At 36.9% G+C, this 21,036-nt stretch overlaps 2 protein-coding genes across 3 annotated transcripts in view; one reads left to right on the forward strand and one right to left on the reverse strand.

Annotated features, from left to right (window-relative positions):
- Positions 1–500: 500 nt before the first annotated feature.
- Positions 501–1,995, forward strand: LOC117288063 (low affinity immunoglobulin epsilon Fc receptor-like). Its single transcript, XM_033768759.1, has 3 exons — positions 501–734; positions 1,515–1,697; positions 1,934–1,995. The coding sequence occupies exons 1-3, from the start codon at positions 575–577 to the stop codon at positions 1,993–1,995; spliced, it is 405 nt and encodes a 134-aa protein (XP_033624650.1). The 5' UTR covers positions 501–574.
- A 3,485-nt stretch (positions 1,996–5,480) lies between these two features.
- Positions 5,481–21,036, reverse strand: part of LOC117288421 (macrophage mannose receptor 1-like) — a 33,056-nt gene continuing 17,500 nt past the window's right edge. Inside the window, exons 9-18 of one of the 2 annotated variants that reach the window (XR_004518879.1) lie at positions 18,400–18,647; positions 17,592–17,766; positions 16,398–16,559; positions 14,641–14,780; positions 13,292–13,415; positions 12,285–12,535; positions 11,202–11,370; positions 9,936–9,962; positions 8,822–8,945; positions 7,754–7,819 (exon numbers count right to left, since the gene is read on the reverse strand). Coding sequence is in view for 1 of the 2 variants with exons in the window: in XM_033769277.1 (XP_033625168.1) it covers positions 7,614–7,819; positions 9,936–9,962; positions 11,202–11,370; positions 12,285–12,535; positions 13,292–13,415; positions 14,641–14,780; positions 16,398–16,559; positions 17,592–17,766; positions 18,400–18,647 (1,502 nt within the window). In the remaining variant the exon portion in view is untranslated. Of the gene's footprint in view, positions 7,820–8,821; positions 8,946–9,935; positions 9,963–11,201; positions 11,371–12,284; positions 12,536–13,291; positions 13,416–14,640; positions 14,781–16,397; positions 16,560–17,591; positions 17,767–18,399; positions 18,648–21,036 lie in introns of both variants that reach the window. The other variant, XM_033769277.1, reaches the window with a different exon arrangement.

Raw genomic sequence — 21,036 nt, forward strand, 5'->3', positions numbered from 1 at the left:
CTGATATCCCACCAAATTATCACGACTAAGCTTCTGCATCATCAGCAATATATGGGAGGACGTATCAAAGTATGGGTATACAGTGCATGTTTTGTATAGCATAAGCCGAGTGGTCCAGAGCATTGAATACTCATACGACCAACTCTAAGAGAAGTAATCTTGTTAAGCTATAGGCTACCTGAAAACATTCAAGGACATTATGTAACACCTTTCAAAGCGCTTGGGATAACTATAAAGCCAACCCTAAAATGAAGAGATTAGAAGTGAAATTAGAAAAAACTCCAGAAAAACAGATTGTTTGGTCATCAAGTGGTCATCAAAAGAATGCTGATTTATAAGCAAAGTTATCATAAAAGATTCAATAAAAGTCACATATGTGAAAGTTTCAGCAAAAACAAATCTACATGTTGAGAAACCAGGAAAACATCACAGGATTTTCATCAAGACACTTAAAGCTAAATTCTTGTTTGCTCGTTTAGTTCCGCCACCCACCACCCCAGTGCCCATACAATATGGAGAGTGTCCCGACGATTGGATAGCATGGGGAAGCAGTTGTTATTTCTTTGAGACTAAGATGGTCGACTGGGACACAGCATCTTACTTCTGCCAGAGTGAACGTTCTGGCTCCCTCGTTAGCATTCACAGCTTTGACGAAAACGATTTCATCTTGAACAAATCCAAGAGCGCACTGACTGGGGACTACATGTGGATTCGAATGCGCAGAGAAAAAGATGGTAAATAGACAAAATAACTCAAAGTGCTGAATTGTGTTAAATTGGAAATCTTTCAATAAAATTATTTGGGCTATTACTTTAGTAGCTGTTTACTTTTATAACAGTTAGTTTCAGACAGGCGCTCCAGAGTCGCGCCAAACCAACTTCTGAATTAATTACATGAAAAGTTTGACGTCTGGAACAGTTAGGAGCGACAGGACGCGCTAGAATCCACAAAGACTGTTGCAGTCCTTCGGAACGAATCTAGAGTGCCTTAGTTTCAGACATCGAACTTGTCATGGGCAGAGCCAATGTAAATGTTATGTCAAGTTTGCCTGTCTGAACCAAAACGTTATTTGGGTTGACAAAGAGTCCCTCCTAATCTATTTGGTTTGGTGCGAATCTGGCGTGCCTTTCTGAAATGGGTTGAACACATAAGTCTAGTCCTTGTTGCTTTTTGAGCTTGTAGAATAACTACAGCCTACATGTCAGTGGGGCTTATTTCATTGGCAAAGGGAATTAGGGGGCCCAAAAGGCCATGATTTCCCTTTAATTTTTACAAGAGATTTACAAATGGTTGTACCCTAAAGTTTATTTGCCAGCAACTTGTTGCAAATCTAAACTTTTCAAGTTGATTTTTAATTTGCAAACTTAAATTCTGCTTAATTTACAGTTTGTGTAATACTAATACACAAACTCCCATGGCTTCACATAGATTTGATTTCACATAGGTTTAAACTTTCTAAAGAGCAAACCTACATGTAATTTCTAAAATTTGATAATTTTGTTTTACCCCAAAAGGATTTCTAGACTGGGCTAATGGCCCATTGGACTTGGTGAACTATGCAAATTGGGCAAACCAAGAACCCAACGGGGCTTCAATCAAGGAGGATTGCATGCAAATGTCACTGAAACAAAACCCAGGCAAATGGAGAGACACTTCTTGCAAGACCACAGCCAGCTACCTATGCAAGAGACCACAGAGTAAGACTTGATTTTTTTTTCCTAGCTCTCTTTAAAAGAGTTGAGAGCACAGTTCCATGGCTTGGCTTACCACCGAATTCTGTTATTGCGATCACCATTCTCGGCTTACAGGGTTACACTGGTTACCGGTTCGACAAAGAATAGCATTTAAAGTTCTTTTATTAACTTATAAAGCCATTCATGGTTTAGCACCAACATACATTCAATAACTCATAACCATGAAATCCCTCTCTCAGTCTCAATCAACCTACCGTCTCAGGAGTTCTCAAGATCCCACATTGTTATCTCACCCATCTAGGAAATCTAGGGCTGCATTAGGTGATTGGGCATTTCTATACGCCGCTCCAAATCTGTGGAACAATCTCCCACCTTGCATTAGACAGTCTTCTTCACTTAATGTATTTAAATCTAAGTCAAAAACCCATTTGTTTACTTCACTCATTTAATTCATTCTTGCTCTGTTTGTGTATTTGTTTTGTCATATTTATTTTCTGCATTTGTTGTATTCCTTCCATGTAATGCGCAGTAGAGTATATTTATATAGGTATCTGCCCAATATAAATGTCCGTATTATTATTTAAAAAAATTACAGTTCGACCAAGCTCCGTAAACCATTTAAAATCCGACATGATTGAAGAAATATTTGTAATTGATCATTCATATAACTATATTAAGTTGTTTTATTTCCTTTTTCTTTATGCAGTTAGAGGCACTAAACCAAAACCTCAAACAGGTAAGGTCCACCACAAGGGAGTGAACTAGAACTAAAAATGACTGTGTCCAGGTTCATTTTTATTTCAGAGAATACTGATCGAAATGTTGAGTTGTGCACCACTGGTTCTTCTCAGAACCAACACTAATAATAAAAAAGAGATTTACACATGGTGTTCTCACAAACATAACCTAACTATGCTCCCACCATCCAAATGTTCAAAACTTACAAACAACAGAGTGTGGGTTCAAATCCCAGCTATGTGTCCTAAAGCAAGACACTCAATTATTGCTTAGTAATAATAATATAATAATATGGATTTATAACGCGCACTTCTCCAGAAAACCGATCAAGGCGCCTACACAAAATGAAAACATTATACAATAGAAAATCAAGAATAAACAGTCTTCTGGATGGGATGATAGGCGTTGGTTTAATGTGTTGTGTAACGCATGTCAAAGAACCCAGTGCATTTATCGAAAAGAGAAGGGGTGCGCCCCGCAGTGTTCCTGGCTGTGGTTGCTAAATGCGCCGTAGCACCCTGTGTTTATTTTTGCTTTTGTTTTCTTTTTCAAATAATTTGTTTCAGTTAATTTAATTTAATTCAACCTTATTTATTCTTTTATTTAATTCTGTATTTATTTTCCTTATTTCTTGCTTTTTTATAATTGTATTTCCGTTAATGTTCTGCCTTGTGCTATTGTAACTTGATTGTTGTAACTTGCATTAGTCGACAAAAAAAAAATATTTAATAATAATAATAATAATAATAATAATAATAATAATAATAATAATAATAATAATAATAATAATAATAATAATAATAATAATAATAATAATAATAATAATAATAATAATAATAATAATAATAATAATAATAATAATAATAATAATAATAATAATAATAATAATAATAATAATAATAATAATAATAATAATAATAATAATAATAATAATAATAATAATAATAATAATAATAATAATAATAATAATAATAATAATAATAATAATAATAATAATAATAATAATAATAATAAACCCTTAAAAGGTGTTACAACATTGGGTCTCGGAATTCTTACTTTTCAATAACCTCTCTTTCTGTATACATGTAAAGGTAAACATGAGCGCCTTTAGTACCTTGTTGGTAGATAGGTGCGCATATATAAGACTTGATATTATCATTATTATTAAGTCAAGTTTGAAGCTTTTTACTTCTTCTCACTTGTTTTTTGTTTCAGGTGCCCTTTCCGCTGGCTCAATAGTTGGTATAGTGATTGGATGTCTCGTATTGGTGGCAGCCATCTGTGGAGGGATAGCGGCTATCTTTGTACTTAGAGGGCGATCGACAGGGAGATTTTCATTTGGCCAAAAGGATACCACTGGAATTGTTAATGAGGATTCTCTACAGTAAAAAATGCACCCCAAAGCAAATTTACTTTTTCGTTGCCATTTTGTTATCAAACTTGAATGTTTTAATCACCGGGGGTGAATTTCACAAAGAGTTAAGACAAGTTTTATCTCGAGTTAGGACGAGTTACTTGTTCTAACTGTAAGACTAGCCTTAAGTTTTTAATTGTATTGTATTATGTTTTATTCCCAACTGGAACACACCCTGGGGAGGGTAACAATATTATATATAAAAAATACATTGAATGAATAAGTCATACGGAAAGGAATTTAACTAGAACAAAAACAAATAATCACACAGTTTGATTTTCTTTTAAAGCAGTAAATAAAAAGATGTACTTGGCAACGCAACTAATAAAAGCTTCATCGGGAGTGTCCATCAAAAACTTAAACCTGTCTTCCCTGCCAAGAGTTTCAAAGCCTTTAAAATGATCAATAACATAACCCAACATAATATCTACCTGGACAAGTACTAAGGGCTAGCCCCAACTCTTTGTGAAATCGCCCCCTGACTTTCTGGTAGTTACATTCACTATTGTTTTCAATGTTTTTGTTTTTAGATGATCACCGACTTTTTAATTGTTTATTTTGGAGTTTTATAGCCAGTAACAGTTTTTTATTAAAGGCAGTGGACACTATTGGTTATTACTCAAAATAATTATTGTCATAAAACCTTACTTGGTAACAAGTAATGGGGAGAGGTTGATAGTATAAAACATTGTGAGAAACGGCTCCCTCTAAAGTGATGTAGTTATGGAGAAAGAAGTAACTTTCCACGAATTTGAGTTTAATAGAACTTGAGGTCTCGAAGTCAAGCATCTGAAAGCACACAACTTTGTGTGACAAGGAGGTTTTTTTCTTTCATAGTTTCTCGCAACTCCGACGACTGATCGAGGTCAAATTTTCACAGGTTTGTTATTTTATGAGATACACCAACTGTGAAGGCTAGTCTTTGACAATTACCAATAGTGTACACTGTCTGTAAGCAAGTTTATCTGAGCTGTTGATAATCATGGATTATGAGGTTCATTTTTCCAAGAATAATGAGGATATGATTTTGAATAATGAGGACATTACTTGCATATTACATAGTATCGTTGCATATTATATGGGGAGGCGATGACTAGGCATACAAGCTCCAGAACATTATTTTATGACCAACTAGTCCAAACCACGCCTACAACACCCTCTATGACCACTAAGAAAAGGGTATAAAATGCAGTTTAGCATTGGATATGGTCACCACTCTGAAGATCCTAGCTTTTTAGGTATTATGTACATTAATTTTGGATTTGAAAAAAGAAAAAAATCTTGTAATCCACTAGCTGTGTTCGCTATAAAATCAGTGTTTAAACTCACTAGGTGTTTTTTTCACATTTTTTAAATGCAAGTGCATTCTTTGAAATGTAAGATTAATTTCTGCTGCTTGGTTTGCCAGCATTGATGTACTTCAATCTGGGGTCCTAGAGGTGGAAGGCAAGAAAAAAAACACTACGCCGACCCAACTGCCCAGATTGATGGAGTCGAGGCGGCACGATTAATTGAGAAGTTGAAAAACGTTAGTCACTTTTCTACTAAGCAATCAATAGTCGGGACTACGACACGAGTCGCACTGGCCTAGTTCTGAACTTGTGGACACAAATAAAGAAACACATTTGTCCTCATTTAATCTGTGTTTATTAACGCTTATATTCGTTTTTTATTGCATTGTTTAATATTTGTAATGGAATGATTACTAATGAAGAGAGACTTTTTTTCGTCTTTCTGTCGGTTAATTATTTTTGATATCAGCTGCAATTTGAACCAGATTAACAAACATGATCTATATCTTAATAAAAGCAGATGTGTTTAGCCTCTTTTTGTCAACATGCTAGTGGCCAAACCATGAAATACTACTGGACAATTTGCTAATAAATGAATTCTTGTCTAAAATGAAAACCAGACCCTAAATCTCAGTGTAGTGTTTCAAGCGGTGTGGTGATTTGACCCTAAAACATTTCACTAAGTAAAAGCTAGATAATAGACACTCAAAAATGGAGGAATTAATTTTAAGGGTCTTTTCAAGACAGTTGGGCAAATGGGTGGAAACTATTGAGGTGGAGTTGTGCCTTTGAATGATGATACAAGCACGGAAAAACTAAATGTAGAATAACAAGCAATTTTCAATTTTTTTCAAAATGGCTGCCATTGCTTTGGTTTTCATCATTTTTTTTTCAAAAGACAAATCTTCAGTGTCCCTATAGCCAAACAAAACATCAGGCCACACCTCCTCACATACCTTATTATGAAATTTAGGTATAAAATAAAGGCATACTCGAGACTAAAACTACATTACTCTTTAGAATATGGGAGTCACTGAAACCTATGTTCGGCGCAAAATTTGTGTTAAAATGAAGCTACAACTAAATCTACTTTTTCTTCAGCCTACATGTCACTATTTGGAGACATCAAAGTAAGTTCTCTTTGCCCCAAAATAAGAAACAAAAATGTTATATAAACATGAGATTTCCAGCAACTGTACACATTTGACCATTGAGTGTTCAATAATAGAAATGCGATAATATAGGTTGCACCACAAAGATGCATACTTATATGCAAAACAAATCATGTTCAATGTTATTCATCTATAAAAAATAAATCATCAGAACAAAACATTCTTAGAATATTAATAATTTATGATGTTAAGAACCTTACATATAAAAGCAAGGACATAATGCTGGTTCATCTAGTACTAACCATAGTGAATGTATTAAAAACCCAAATCAACGCATTTAATGCAATCAATTTTCAAGCAAGGGAATATGAAACATCATTGTTATTGAATAGTTATTGTTATTATTTTAAGCAGAAACGTACTCTCAGCCCAAAATGTTATGTTATACACATTGCATTAGCCTGGTTTCCAAAACAAATTTGTCCAGTAAAACTTGAATTGTTTTTCATAACATCTTTCCGGGCACATGACGATACTTTGAACACAACCATGTCTGATTGGTATCCCTCGAAGGAAAATGAACTAATGTTTAACTTCCATTTGTTGATAAGTTCCTTTGGATATGATTAAAGGGGTTTCCTAGATATATAGACCAATCCAGTGCTGCTTGCTGCCACTGCGCCGCCATTGCTTGGGTGCTGGCAGCCCAAGGTTTTGTACACATAAAAAACCCATTTTCTGTTTAACTTTTATATGAATTAAGTGTCTTTCTCAATGACTCACACACTTTCCCAGACTAATCAGCATGAACATTTTTAATTTTTAATTATTTGAAACTAAACAGAAAGTGAAAACCGACATTCTGTCAAAAACATTTGCAGATTTAACACATTTTAAAATAGACAAAGCAGTGCATCTTTCACGCTTAAACTCACCTATTGTCTGCGTCATACTTGGGGTTCAATTTCTGTATAGTTTCTGTAGAGTAAATATTCATGGTCAGTCTTCTACACATCGATATTTCATGCTGTCCTCTCAGAATTTGTGTACATCAGTGAGAAAGACACATTATTCGCACAAAAATTTGAAAAGATGACGATTTTTCCATGTCTTCATGTACAAAACATTGCACTGACGGCTACCCAGCAATATCGGCGCAGCCATGGCAGCGATTGCATTGGATTGATGATCAATAAGTTTTATCATGTTACAGCCATCTTGAATTTTTCCCATTGATATCAATGTTACCAAATCGAGTCTGGAAGAACAAAATAGTCTGGTTCCTGTTAGCAAAATGATTATTGGCATTCATTATTGTTATTCGATACGAGGAACCTGACCAAGATGGAGGATTGTTGTTGTACTATGCATCACTGGCACCCTTGGATTCCACTTGAGCATCATCAGCCGAGGGTGTGTACAGCACATTATCAAAACCTAGTTTAGGTTCTGCATCTGTAGGTGCTTTGCTTTGTCTATTCTTGACGAGGAAGTATGCAACCCCCATGATGAAGACTGTCGCTACCAGAATGGATAAGATTATTGCAGCTATGGCACCACCACCTAAACCTGTGTTAGAAATCAAATAATAATTAGAAAAAGATCTTATATAGCTCAGAATCCACCTTAAAAGGCGCTTCACACAAACATATATTAAGTAAGAATTTTAAATTGCTCAATGTATTTAAGTTAAACTATACGGAAGAAACAAACGTTACTTAAGTAAAACTATGTGGAAGAGATAAATGTTACCAAAAAAGTACAGTTTTATGTGAAATACAAGCACTGCCAAGGGATACTATCAAGAGGTTACTTCATAAACTACTGGAGAATTAAACATAACTTAGAATTACAGTAAAATGTAAAATAAAAGCAACGACAAGAGAAAATTATCGAGAGAGGTTACTTCATAAACTACTGGAAAATTAAACTTTGCTTAAAATTACAGTAAAGTGTAAAAAAAAGGAATGAAATAAAATATCAAGAGGTAGCTTCATAAAACTACAGAAAAATAACTTAAAATTACAGTAAATATTGTAAAATATAAGCAATGACAAGGGGAAACAAATGTAATTTTTTTCCTTTTTCAAGCAAGGTTTGGGAGGGCACGTCTTTTTTTATGACAGTTTTTTTAAAACTTTTGCCCTTCCCTGGATAGCCTCTGCTTGTTTTTTTAATTATTGTATTGTCTAAAGAATAATTATTAAAAAAAATTAAAAAAATACTATTCATGTGATAACTTCATAAATTTACTGAAGAATGGAAGATAACTTAAAAAAAATAGTAATATGGCCTTTTTGAAATACAAACACTGACAAGAAGATTTTATCAAGAGGCTTCTTTGTAAAACAACTAAAGAATTAAACACAATTACTTGAAAAAGTTCAGTAATATGTAAAATACAAGCAATGATGAGGATACTTTCATGAAAACAATGATGAAAACGAATTAGGGAATAACAGTGCGTGGACACCGTTTTCACTGCGTGGTAGTGACCTTGGCTAGTGGCCGGCTCTGTTAATGGACTGAGCCAGACCGGGTCCCTGCACTGTAATTCCCGTTATTAAATACCTTTTCAACAAAATGACCAGCTAAAATTGTCGAAATGTTGTGACTTTTCTGTCGACGATAACTCCAGACATGTTCAGGGGCAGAAGTTAAGCTTTCGATGGCTCCCTTCTCTTCCGCGCCCTCACTGGGGTCAAAGGAGGCAAATGATTGGATGATAGCTGTTCTTTGTGCGATAAAATGTGCATGTCCATGCAGCGTTATGCATTGATACATTTACAATGCGTAAGTGCCAATGAAACTCAGATGAATAAGCATGCGATAACATAGAGCAATGCACAAACACTCATAGTACCTGATGTATGCTGATTTAGGAGCCATTTATTCGCTAATTTTCAGAGACTACATCCCCACTTGATCAAGTTTTGACCAATCAGAGTCTGGGAACTGTCCACTGTCCAGCCCTCCCCAATTTCTTCGAGCTACTCATAATTTAAACTTAATAAAATCAATTATTTTATCTCAAAAATCTCTTCTACAACAACAACTCCATAACTCAAGTCTTTTATCACTCTCAGCAAAAAAGAGTAAGGCGATTTTATCTTTACAAAAAACGGTGAACTGTTGGACACAGAATTTTTACCATAACCTCACCCACTCGCAGCTAAGAGAAAAGAGGACGACTACGTGGCAAGCATGTCGCGGAGGGCGTGATGATGATGGAGGGCACTATTGTGTGTGAAAGTCTTAGCATTATTGCCTCGTGGCATAGGGAATATGCAAATCCTTGTTTGGACATTAGAGTTACCAACTCCTTAAAATCGTCAAAATAAGTGGATAAGATGCAGAAATGGGTGTTTTTGTCAAAAAATTTCAAAGGAAACGGACAAGATGTAAGGTAAAACCCTGCAATGAATATAAACTTTAAAAGTACAACTCATGATGACAATGATAATAACAATACTGAACATTTATACTGCGCAAAAATCTACCAAAAAAAAACGCTCATGGGAATACAGAGCAAAATAGATCATAAAAACAAAAGCAACATAATAGCAAACAAGATGTAATTATATGATTAAACAATTATTAAAAAACAGAAAAAGCATTTACACAGGACTCTGTCCCTAGGCAGTCATGGTAATGATAACAATAAAAGTTTGATTATCAAACTTACCAGTTTGTTTTCCAGGCGTTGGTTTCCCTGAGATAAGAAAAATAATATCAGAGATCAAAACTTTGCAAGAATGTGATGACATTAAAAAAGGTATCTCTTAAATTTATTAATATTATTATTATTTCTATTATTTATTTGACCAATTCAACAAGTAGAAACAGCACTTGCGAACAAAAGTTTAGCGACAGGCAAAAATAAAATAAACATGTAAAGCCTGGTTAATTCTTACTTCCGGTGAATGCGAATGTGATGCGAATATGACGTGAATTTGACATCACAACTCTGTTTTCATTGCGATATTCGCAGGAGAGTTGAGCACAACTCAACCCCCTGCAAATTATTCGTTGCGAATTTGTGAAGTTAACATTCATATCGCATTCGCAGAAAGTATGAACAGGGCTATATATAGGCCTACAGGCTAAAATAGCAATTAAAGCTTATTGGTCCTGAATGAAGATGACTGACAGAGGGTTTGGATACAACAAGGAACATGTGAAGAATAGATGATAGACGAGGGTAGATTGGGTAAGGACAGTAAATGGGGTGGGAGAGGGAACATCAGAGAATTAGGAAGACAAACCAGTTCAAGACAGCCATTATATCCACAAGTCATTGTAAAATTCATATCAAGATTCTACATGCCGAGTAATTGTTAAGGAGAAATGCAGAATTGGTAATTTGAAGTAACTTGAGGTTAAGCCCACGATAACCCTTGAAAAAATTAAAAAATCCTAGAGGCTGACTTTGAGTTACCAACTGTTTAATTTTGCATTCATCCTTAAAGGCACTGGCCACTAGTGGTAGTTACTCAAAATAATTGTAAGCATAAAAACCTACTTGGTAATGAGTAATGGGGAGAGAGGTTGATGGTATAAAACATTGTGAGGAACAGCTCCCTCTGAAGTAATGTAGTTTTTGAGAAAGAGGTTAATTGAATTCTCTCTAAAATATTAACAGATTTCAGGCCTGATGAAGCCTTTTTTAGGCATCTGAAAGCACAACAATTTGGACAACAAGGTTTATTTTTCTTTCATTGTTCTCTTGCAACTTCAATGGCCAATTGAGTACAAATTTCAAAACATTTGTTATTTTATGCATATGTTTGGATACACAAACGGCAAATACTGGTCTTCGACAATTACAAAAAGTGTCCAGTGCCTTTAAAGGGAAAGTATACCTTTGGTTTGAATTTCAAATTGGCAAGTTTTGTGGACCGAAGGTCAAATTATTTTGTGACTGAATCCTGTAAAAAAGAAACAAACTTACCACCAATGACACAGATGAAGTTATGCTTTGTGTTACAGTCTGTGCTGTCCCATGTATGAGCCTCACTGATACGGACACACCCATCCCCCTTGTTGGAGCTCGGTTCATTCCTACCCCAGTTCTGATAGTAGTTTTCTCCACCATCGATCCAAGTGAAGTTACTTGCACCCTGTCAACGTATTGAATAAAAATGTTGGACAAATTAATTGTGAATTTTACACATTTTAAATGTAAGATTAGAGCTAGTAGTGATTGATAAAACAGTTCAAAGTAGAATTTTGCAAATTTTTTAACCAAATCTGCTGAAATAAATGTGGGTAAGTTTTAAAAAGGGTGACTGCCTGCCAATATTAGGGGTAGATAACCCAGTTGTACATGTAAGAGTGCCCACACATTAATCTGGATTTTGTAGGTTAAGTCCGGCTGATATAAATTTATCTTTTTTTCAACCCCAAATTGAAAATTTACCCAGTTAGTTTCTCTTGTGTTTTTTATCTGACATTTGAGCAAGTTGAAAAGGTGATCCCGCACATGCTACCTCCTAGGTTGTATCATAAACTTGGGTGTGATCCCTCCACGTGCTTTCCTTCTAGTTTATTCCTTTTCTGTCTTTTATATATACATGTATGCATTACAACTAAGAATCCCTTGATGTAGTTCCATGTAATTAATTGGCTTCTGACTGGCATGTACCCCCAGCAAAGATTTTGACAAGAGAGTGAGAACGCCAAACTGAGAGCCAAATAGCTCAGTTGGTAGGAGGTTGCAGGTTCAAATGTTTTCATTGTACGACCCTAAATTATTTGAGATAATCAATCAGACAATCAACCGCAGAGACAGCAAGGTTCCGTGGCGCCAATCTTCTGTGTCCGCGTCCTACAGCCTCTTGCCACATGTGGTCGATTTAAGATTTATGTAAAACATAAGCGTCTCCATTTGAGATAGATTTCTGTCAAAAGCACTATAAGCGAAAGAAACCACTAAGCCAACCTCCTCCCCCAACAAACAAAACTTTACATCATACAAATTCTACCCCAGAATTCGACTTTTTCATTTCTACGATTGTTTTCAAAGTTTTCTGACCTTTTTCAGCTGGTATCCAATCCAAACATCCTGGAGACCAAAGTAAAACATAAGTGTCTCCATGTAAGCTTGTATGAAGCCATCGTGGACTGTGGCCAGGTTAGCACCATCCTTGGCACACTGTGACTGGGCATCATTAAACGACATCAACATGCTCGTACTGGGGAACGCCTTGTAGCAAAGCCCCCTGTACCTGAAGTAACCTGGCTTCTCGCAAAGGTCAGGGGTCGGGTTGTGGTCAAGTGAAGGATCTGAGGAATGTTTATATATATATTTATTTCATTTCTCGTGTAGATAAAGAGTACAACGATTCACGTTAATTTGGTAAAAACATTATAAGATACAGCAATGAAAGTAAAAATACAGAGGAAGGAAAAGAAACAACTGGAGCCCGAAGCCTGTCAGGAGGCTCTCCTGTCAAGCTGGTCATAATATAAAGAGCACAACTGTATATTTCAATACATGAAAATACATAATAATAATAATAACTGTATTTATAACGCGCCTTTTGCCACAGGATACAAAGCGCCAGGTATTATTTCTGCAAGGAGTGGGACGACGTTTGAGTTATGAGACCTAATCCTTAGCACCATGTAATGGTTTACAAGGTGCTATGGCGCAATATGCTGCCAATCCAGCCAGGAACACCAGGGCAAACCCCTTCTCTTTACGATAAGTGCACGGGGTTCTTTTACATGCGTTTACACAACACATGGGAGCAACGGCTTTATACACCCCATCCGAAAGACGAAGCAATGGTTAAGTGTCTTGCTTAAGGACACAAGTGTCATGGCTGGGGATTCGAACCCACACTCTGCTGATCAGAAACACCAGAGTTTGAATTTGGTGCTCTTAACCGCTCAGCCACGACACTTCCACATGTTTCATTATTAATTATTCAATAATTTATGGTGCAACGGCAAATTTCTGGTGTTTATTGTCTTCCTACCATGCAAACATTCAAGTCTTAGAATATTGATTCTAATGATAGTAACTAGTGGGCTCACCAGCGGGTTTCTGGCAGAAGTATCCCCCTCTTGGTTCACGAGGATTCTCTCCACAAGCCACATTCACCCAGTAGCCTGGTGTTATCTCATTGTTCACAATCATCACACACTTTTTATCAGCGATCTATATCAAATAACACAAACATTAACATGTAATAATACAGGAAGTTATAAGGGAAAGAAAAGGTAGTTCTCTTTTAAATGGCCATTGTTATTTTATGCATATGTTGGGATACACCAAGTGAGAATAGTGGTCTTCGACATTTACCAGACCTGGCCAGTGCCTTTATTTGGCTTTGAGCCAGGTCACGTCATCAACATAGATCTACTTGCGTATGATGCCACACTCTCAAACAGTGCCCTCACTGAGGCAAACGCAAGCAGATCATTGGACGACAGCTGTTCTGTTGGTGCACAAAAATGTGTCTGGACATCAGCTTACCAGCATCACGGTGTGTTATGCAAGGGAACTGTTAAATAGTCATTTACCGGGTCTAGCATCCTAATTTTTCTACAGCGCCAACAAGGGTTTTGGTACCTTTTGTTAATCAAGTTTTTGGCCATGACACATGAATCCTTACTCACTGTGAATGAAGCTATACATGAAGTTTACCACACAATAGCGGTTGGGTGAATGACGTTTGTATGAAGTTATTGACTGTCAATCGTTTTCGGAACGAATCCCCGGCCACACAGAAAAATGTTTGTACAACGCCGACGTCTGTTGGACCGAGAGCGGCATTGTTGGAATAAAAAAAGCACGGTCATGGGGAACAAACACGTTGCGGCATTGTTGGAATAAAAGGACCGTCTGGGGATTGCGGCATTGTTCGAACAAAAATACGGTCTTTGTGTCTGACCGCATTATTGAGTACGGATTCTTCACACAAAGACCGTTGATTTGAACTGGACAAGAAGGTATTTTTTATTTCACGCAGTGATCATAAAAAAAAAATCAATCGTCAGCGGACAAGGCGCACCGAAAGATAAGACACACGGATGTTTTTGGGGTAAAAAAAGTCAGATAAGATGCGTCTTATCCGCAGGAAAATACGGTATGTAATATAATTTACCTGTAGAAGTTTCAGGTTCAATAGTCATAAAGTTATTTAGAAAAAAACCCATAAAAATCACAGAGCAATATGTTTTCGCAGGAATCTCATACATGCTAAAACAATTTTTGTCTTATTAAGAAAATTATTCCTTATTAAGAAAATTATTATTTTTATTAATTAAAAAAAAAATCGCTTGGAGATAATTATTCCTTATTAAGAAAATTATTATTTGTATTATTTTTATTAATTAAAAAAAAAATCGCTTGTAGATAATTATGAAAGTTGAAATATTACATCTTGTGGGAATCCTTTCTGCCAGTGTGCAAATCGATAAGGTGTTCCATCGACCCATTGATAGTTTCCAGATGATCGCCTGTTCAGACCAATCCATGCATTAGAATGCCTCATCTCAAACATCATAGCTTCAAGCAACGCTGGAAAAAAAAATCCAAGACAAACTCAACTTATTGTCATTTTATTTCATATCATTTAGTTTCATTTATTCTGGTGGTGAAGCCAAGGACTCTCAGAAAGGAGAAAGTTATCACTAGCCCCAAAAACCCAATGGGGAGAAGATGTAGAATTACATCGCTTCATATTATTACCCCTGATTACTGGGCCTTAAACCATTCCTTAAACCATCTCAGCTCCCTGGGGAGTATACAGCCTGTACCGCCAAATATGTAGCGCACTTAGCTAATCAATCACAAGAACCATCTCTGCCCTCATAGGTACCCATTTACCCCTAGGTGGAGAGGAGCTTATGGTTAAGTGTCTTGCTCGGGGACACAAGTGTCAGGACCAAGATTCGAACTCACATCTGCTGAACAGAGCTTGAGTTTGGTGCTCTTATCCGCTCGGCCACGACACCCCATGGAAAAACCAATACAAATGAAAACTCAATCCACATAGTGCCCCCGAGGGATTCGAACCAGGTCCTAGAGGTGGAAGGCACTTAAAGAGTCCACTAGACCAACGTGACCACCAAAATTTGAAGACAAAGTAAACTTACTGTCAAATAGTTGTTCAAAGCAAAGATTCACTAATTATGTGTCTCAACCCAGTGCAGCTTCCTTGAGTTACCAAACCAATAATAGTAATAATATACGTATTTATATAACGCCAAATCCATTGCAAAAATGCTCTGAAGGCGCTTTAAAAAAACTACATAATATTTAACCTCAAGTAAAATAAAAAAAAGTCAAAAATAAGATCCACAAATGTTATTAATAAAAAGCAATAAAGGATAAAATATACAGATATACATGTTTAAATAACCATGTAAAATATCAAATTCTTGAAAAAGTTCCACAAAAGAAAAATAAGATCCACCAAAGAAAAATGTTTGAAATGAAACTAATTAATATTATAAAATGACACAGTACACAAAATCCAAAGCGTAAAGCCAAAACCATTAGAACCACCCAATAAAAATCACAACAATGCAATATAAAAGCAAGGAAATAAGATATTTGAAAAATGAGTTAAGTTAAATATGCTTCCCTAAAGAGAATTATCCACTTTGGATCCACAAAAGCTTTGTAAATAACAGATCAAACAGAATGAAAAACAGAAGAACCTCATTAAAGGAACATTACAGAATTGGTAAGAGTTTTTTTTTGTCTAAGATCTCAGATTTACATAAAACTATACACTGTCTAATGATGATGATAGTAGAAAACATCCCTTGAAATATTTCTGTCTGAAATGTCATATTTGATGACAAACAAAACTGATTTCCTGTTTGGAGATATCGCTCAGTGAGCATTTGATTAATTTTCTTTTTTAAGTCAATGTCACGCAAAATGTGTAATCGGCTTTCCATTGTTTTCTCGTGACCAAGACGGCCGGTCGATCTCAAACTTCTATAGGTTTGTCAGTTTATGTAATGGTGGATTCCATTAAGCACTTACACTGTCAACAACTATTTAGTTTAGCAAAACCAGTTCTGTAATGTTCCTTTAAGTTAAAAATGTTTCCGCCTAATAAATAAAAAGCTGGGTCAGGTATGAAAAAAACCCAACCAACAAAGATTAAGTTTTAGGACTTACATAGAACATACTGGGCGTCGACTGTAGCCAATTGACCACCCTTTGACTTGCAGTCTTGGTCGGCACCAATCCATGTCTTAGATGTGGGTTCAGTGCTTCCAAATGCTGCATAGCATTTGTTCATCATGTTGTACCAGCCCTTTTCACAACCACCAGCCAGGTCTAAGATGAGAAGTATAGAAAAAGAAGATATGTTTAAGTATTACAGAAATCAAACCATTATAAAGCTGTGCCCCTGTGTGTACTCAAGATACTTGTTCATTCAATGTTGCACAAATCCCAATAACTCAAAATAAAAAATAAAAAATGTTATATTCAATTCAGCTCAATTCAATAGTACGTTTTATTCCATACTGTTGTTTGGAAAAAAAACAATTATGAGAATTAAAGCCATTGGACACTTTCGGTAAACAGTATTGTCCAAAGGCCCACACTTCGTGTATCACAACTGATATAAAAAATAACAAACCTGTGAAAATTTAGGCTCAATCGGTCATCGGAGTCGGGGAAAATAACGTGGAAAACCCACCCTTGTTTCCTCACATTTCGCCAGGTCAATCCGTAATACTCGACAACGAGAATTGATAATTGTTTTAATGTTTTTGTGAAAAAGTAAAGCATTTCATGGAATAATATTTCAAGAGAAGTCTTCCACCATTACCTTCTGTAAACCTAAGTTATTTGTAAATCTGTGAACTTTTTTTTCTCTTTTTCTGTATCGAAAGTGTATAATGGCTTTAAAAAGTACATAGAAATGTAACAAAATCAAAAGTGGGTAAAAAGTTACAAAAACAAATATGTTATAGCAAATAATAAAACAATAACTACATGTAGGAATTAACTTCAACAATAGAGGAGTGAGGGCCTATGCTGTTAGAGTAAACCACGGCTTTTAGACAACAGCCTTTATACAGACAAACAACAAACAGCGATGAAGAAACAAGGACAATACAGACAAAACGAGCAGCGACATTACAAAATGCTGACGACAAAGAACAAAGAATATAATACTAGGCTAACTGAAGACGACAAAAGTAAATAGACAAGAAGAGAATTTTATATCATAAAATTTACAGTAGTGTATATTTTACAAAAGCGATATGAAAGAGAACTTTAAAGAAATGGCAACGTCTAGGTCTGAGGTGAAGACAAAAGACTTTTATCAGACAAAAGAGCATGTTGTAAACTTCTCACCTCTGCCCGACTGGCAAATGAAGTTATGCTTTGCGTTACAGTCAACATTGTCCCAGCTCTTGGCATCGCTGATTCGTACACACCCTTCACCAGGGTTTTGACTGGGTTCGTTGGGAGCCCAGTTCTTATAATTGAGAGGCTCACCGTTTACCCAAGAGAAAGCTTGCTGATTGTCCTGCATGTTTTGAGGATGAACAAAAGAAGCAGTTTTTAATCATGTTTATAAATTCAGTTTTACAAATAATAGTTTGGGGTTGAACAAAGAACAATTTACAAGAGCAGGGTTTGAACCAACAACCTCCTGTTTAACATGCTGGTGCTCTACAAACTGAGCTATCTATGGATGCGTTCGACCCCAGTCTGCCCACGGTACGTTCAAATGGCTTTGACCTCATTCAATGGGCTCACCCGAGTCAGCCCCCAGTGCCCTGCTTGTGGAGTGGGTCACTTTGGGGCTGGCCCCAGGTGCATGACATCACCATGAGAGGTCGAGTGAACGTTTGATTAGCTCTTGTCAGGGGCTCACCTGAGTGAGCAGAACGCGCCCAATACATTTTGTCGCCATCTTTGTTTGGAGGAGCCGTCATCAGATGCCACACAACCGTAAGCTGCTGTGTAGTCAGGGTCTCAGGAATCACACTCAAGTTTTTACGATACAACCTTGGAAGAATCGGCTCAGGGATACAATATTTTCAGATATCAAATATCAATTAATAAACCACAAGGAAAACTGACTGGGTACATGCCAAATTATTATGGGAGTGAACAAAGAAAAATTGACAAGAATGGATTTAGATAAATGCCTTACAGTTTTTTGGAGTCCAATCCATGCATCCTGTATGCCGTAGTAGTACAAGAGTGTCTCTGCAAAAGCCTCGCTGAATCCCTCAGTAATGACAGCAAGAGTTGCGTCGTCGGCTTGGCACTGACTCTGGGCGCTAGTAAAGTTCATCTGCTGGGACTGCTTGTCAAACACCTTGTAGCAATTATCGTTATAGCTGAAATAGCCGTCCCTAAAGCATGATTTGCCGGATGGTTCCTGAGGGAGATTCGGGTCTGGGTAAAGCAGAAAAACAATAAAAAATTTGAGTTGAATTTGTCAAAAAATCAAACTGGTAGATCTTGTTCGGCCATCTTGTTTTTCTTCCAATCTAATCATTGTAGCCAATCTGGCGCTGCTGTGGAAAAAAAAAAAGATATTTGATACAGAGAGCAAGATCAACTGAAAAATTTACATCATACTTCCTGCGAATGCGAACGTGATAAAAATTGTGACGTCACAAATCCGCAATAAATAATTTGCTTACAAGTGGGCTTGGCAGCCATGTTGCGGTCATTTAGTAAAAAGAGAAATTGTGGTCAAGCCATGCAAAATGCTGATGAAAACACACTAATCTATACTATTAAAAGCGTTACCCGCGCCATCTTGGATTGAAATTAGAAGGTCCAGTGGCATGGCATCCTTGTGGAATTCAACACGGTTGTCAACACGTTTGTGTCTTTTCAGACGTCGGGTTGCAAGTCTACAAAACCCTGACCCAAACTCCCACTTACGAGTCATCTGATTGGAGAAAGTTTGGGCGGTGACCGTGTGTCAACCACTGGTCGATGTTGTTACCAGACTTCCTAGAAATCTTTCTGACAGGCAACTCATTAGACAGTGTTTCGCACATGGTTCTCCGGATTGGTTCACTCATTGCCCCTTGCCCGTCCACCTGCCATTCGATCCGCCCTTTTTGATCGGGTTACTTTCGTGTTGTACTAAGCATGGTTCTCCGGATTGGTTCATTCATTGCCGCGCAGGGTCAAAGAGGCTGGGTGCCAGGACAAAACCGAAACAAATCTCCAGATTTGCATTGAATGAATGAAGTAACTCACAGATTGATGTTTCGCAGGCGACCATGTGTCAACCACTGGAGTGCGTTTTGGCGACCCCAACCAAAAACTGTTTCTGACGTCACAACCAAAACGGTAACCAAGATCACAACTCGATTGTCGTTCAGTCTGAACAGCAGAACCAACGACCAACAACCGAAACAGTTTTTGGTTGGGGTCGCCAAAACGCACTCCTGGTCGATGTTGTACCAGACTTCCTAGAAATCCTTCCGACAGGTGACTCATTTGTTGAAAATATTAAATTTAAATGGAGAATATTTATAAAAAAGCAGTCACCTCCAAACGGCATGAGAATTATGGACAAAGATGGGATCAAACGGAAGCTTTATAATTTGGAAACATTGGGTAGGGCTATAGGTTGGAAGGAGCCTGAAAGGTGTCTATTAATAACATTTTGGGGTTGGGGGGCGGGGGCTTACACAAATAAAGTAAGCATGTGAAATCGAGCCCAACCTCAGCGTAACCTCAGTGTAACCCCAACCTGGTCAGTGTATTGTGAGTGGTGTGCTGTCTGGTTTTGAGACAGGCCACCTGTTGCTTGGTGGAGGAGGTCGCCTTGGGACTACTTTAGGTTGAAAGTGGGTGGCGACCTCGGACTGACAATAAATCTCCATACAGAAAATGCACTATTGATGCAAAACGTATCTTGCTGTTTTTAAACTATGGACACTATTTTTATAGAACAAATTATTTACAAGAAGATAGTGTATACATTCTGATTTTTTTTGCCAGTAAACTCAAATGAGTACATGAATACCGTTTTAGAATACGGTTTGTTCATGGAGGTATAGAGTTGCAGTTTCAGAGTTAACCCCATCACGGAAGTTTGTGAAACTTATGCACGTACGTCAAAGGCTGTTTTGAAGCTGTAAAAAAAGAACTTTGCATTTGGTCAAAGTTGTGGAGCAAAACGACATTAAGTTTCTTTTGAATAAGTCCATTCACAAAATTGGTTAGAGCAGTGTGTCGGTCAGGTCTCAGAATGTACATTTTGCCAAATCCATTTTGTAGCCTACTTTAGCAATCGGCCCGTCGGGTTGGTTACTGGAGATAATGTTAACAAAAGAGCCCTCCGATGCGGCTGAATGGGGTACTTTTTTAGGAGTTTGTCTATTACAAAATTGACCCAAACTGGATGTAACACACCCTAAAAATAACTTGACATGCTTTCTGAAAGTGAAATAAGTTAGAGAAAATTAAGGAGTGAGGACGAATTTACTGTTTTTATTTAGTTTGTACGATATAGGGTTCCAGAGATATGGGATGTATGGAGGTTTGTTCCTAGAGCAGCGTGAACATGAACGGTCAGAAATTGTGTCGTTAAAATTTTGCGAGAAGCAATAAGCCCAAAGTGACAATAAACAATACACTTATTAACGTTCACAATCACGTTTAGTGCTCCCGTAACGCGCAGCCTATTGACCAGAAAGTTTACAGGACAAATTCAGATGAGAATAAACTAAAAAGAGGCCTACACTCTTATCGCCCCCCCCCCCGAAAAAAAACCCCAAAACAGAGTGGTAAAAAAAAAACAGTAGATAGATTAGAT

The sequence above is a fragment of the Asterias rubens genome, chromosome 3 (assembly GCF_902459465.1).
Source record: "Asterias rubens chromosome 3, eAstRub1.3, whole genome shotgun sequence".
NCBI lineage: Eukaryota > Metazoa > Echinodermata > Asteroidea > Forcipulatida > Asteriidae > Asterias > Asterias rubens.

What these genes read in the sequence shown, in the direction of transcription:
- LOC117288063 (XM_033768759.1), top strand. Translation starts at nt 575, where the DNA reads ATGGTCGACTGGGACACAGCATCTTACTTCTGCCAGAGTGAACGTTCT. An exon ending in AATGCGCAGAGAAAAAGATG is followed by an intron (nt 735 to 1,514) that starts GTAAATAGACAA and finishes TTACCCCAAAAG; the next exon opens with GATTTCTAGACTGGGCTAAT. An exon ending in CCTATGCAAGAGACCACAGA is followed by an intron (nt 1,698 to 1,933) that starts GTAAGACTTGAT and finishes TCCCTCTCTCAG; the next exon opens with TCTCAATCAACCTACCGTCT.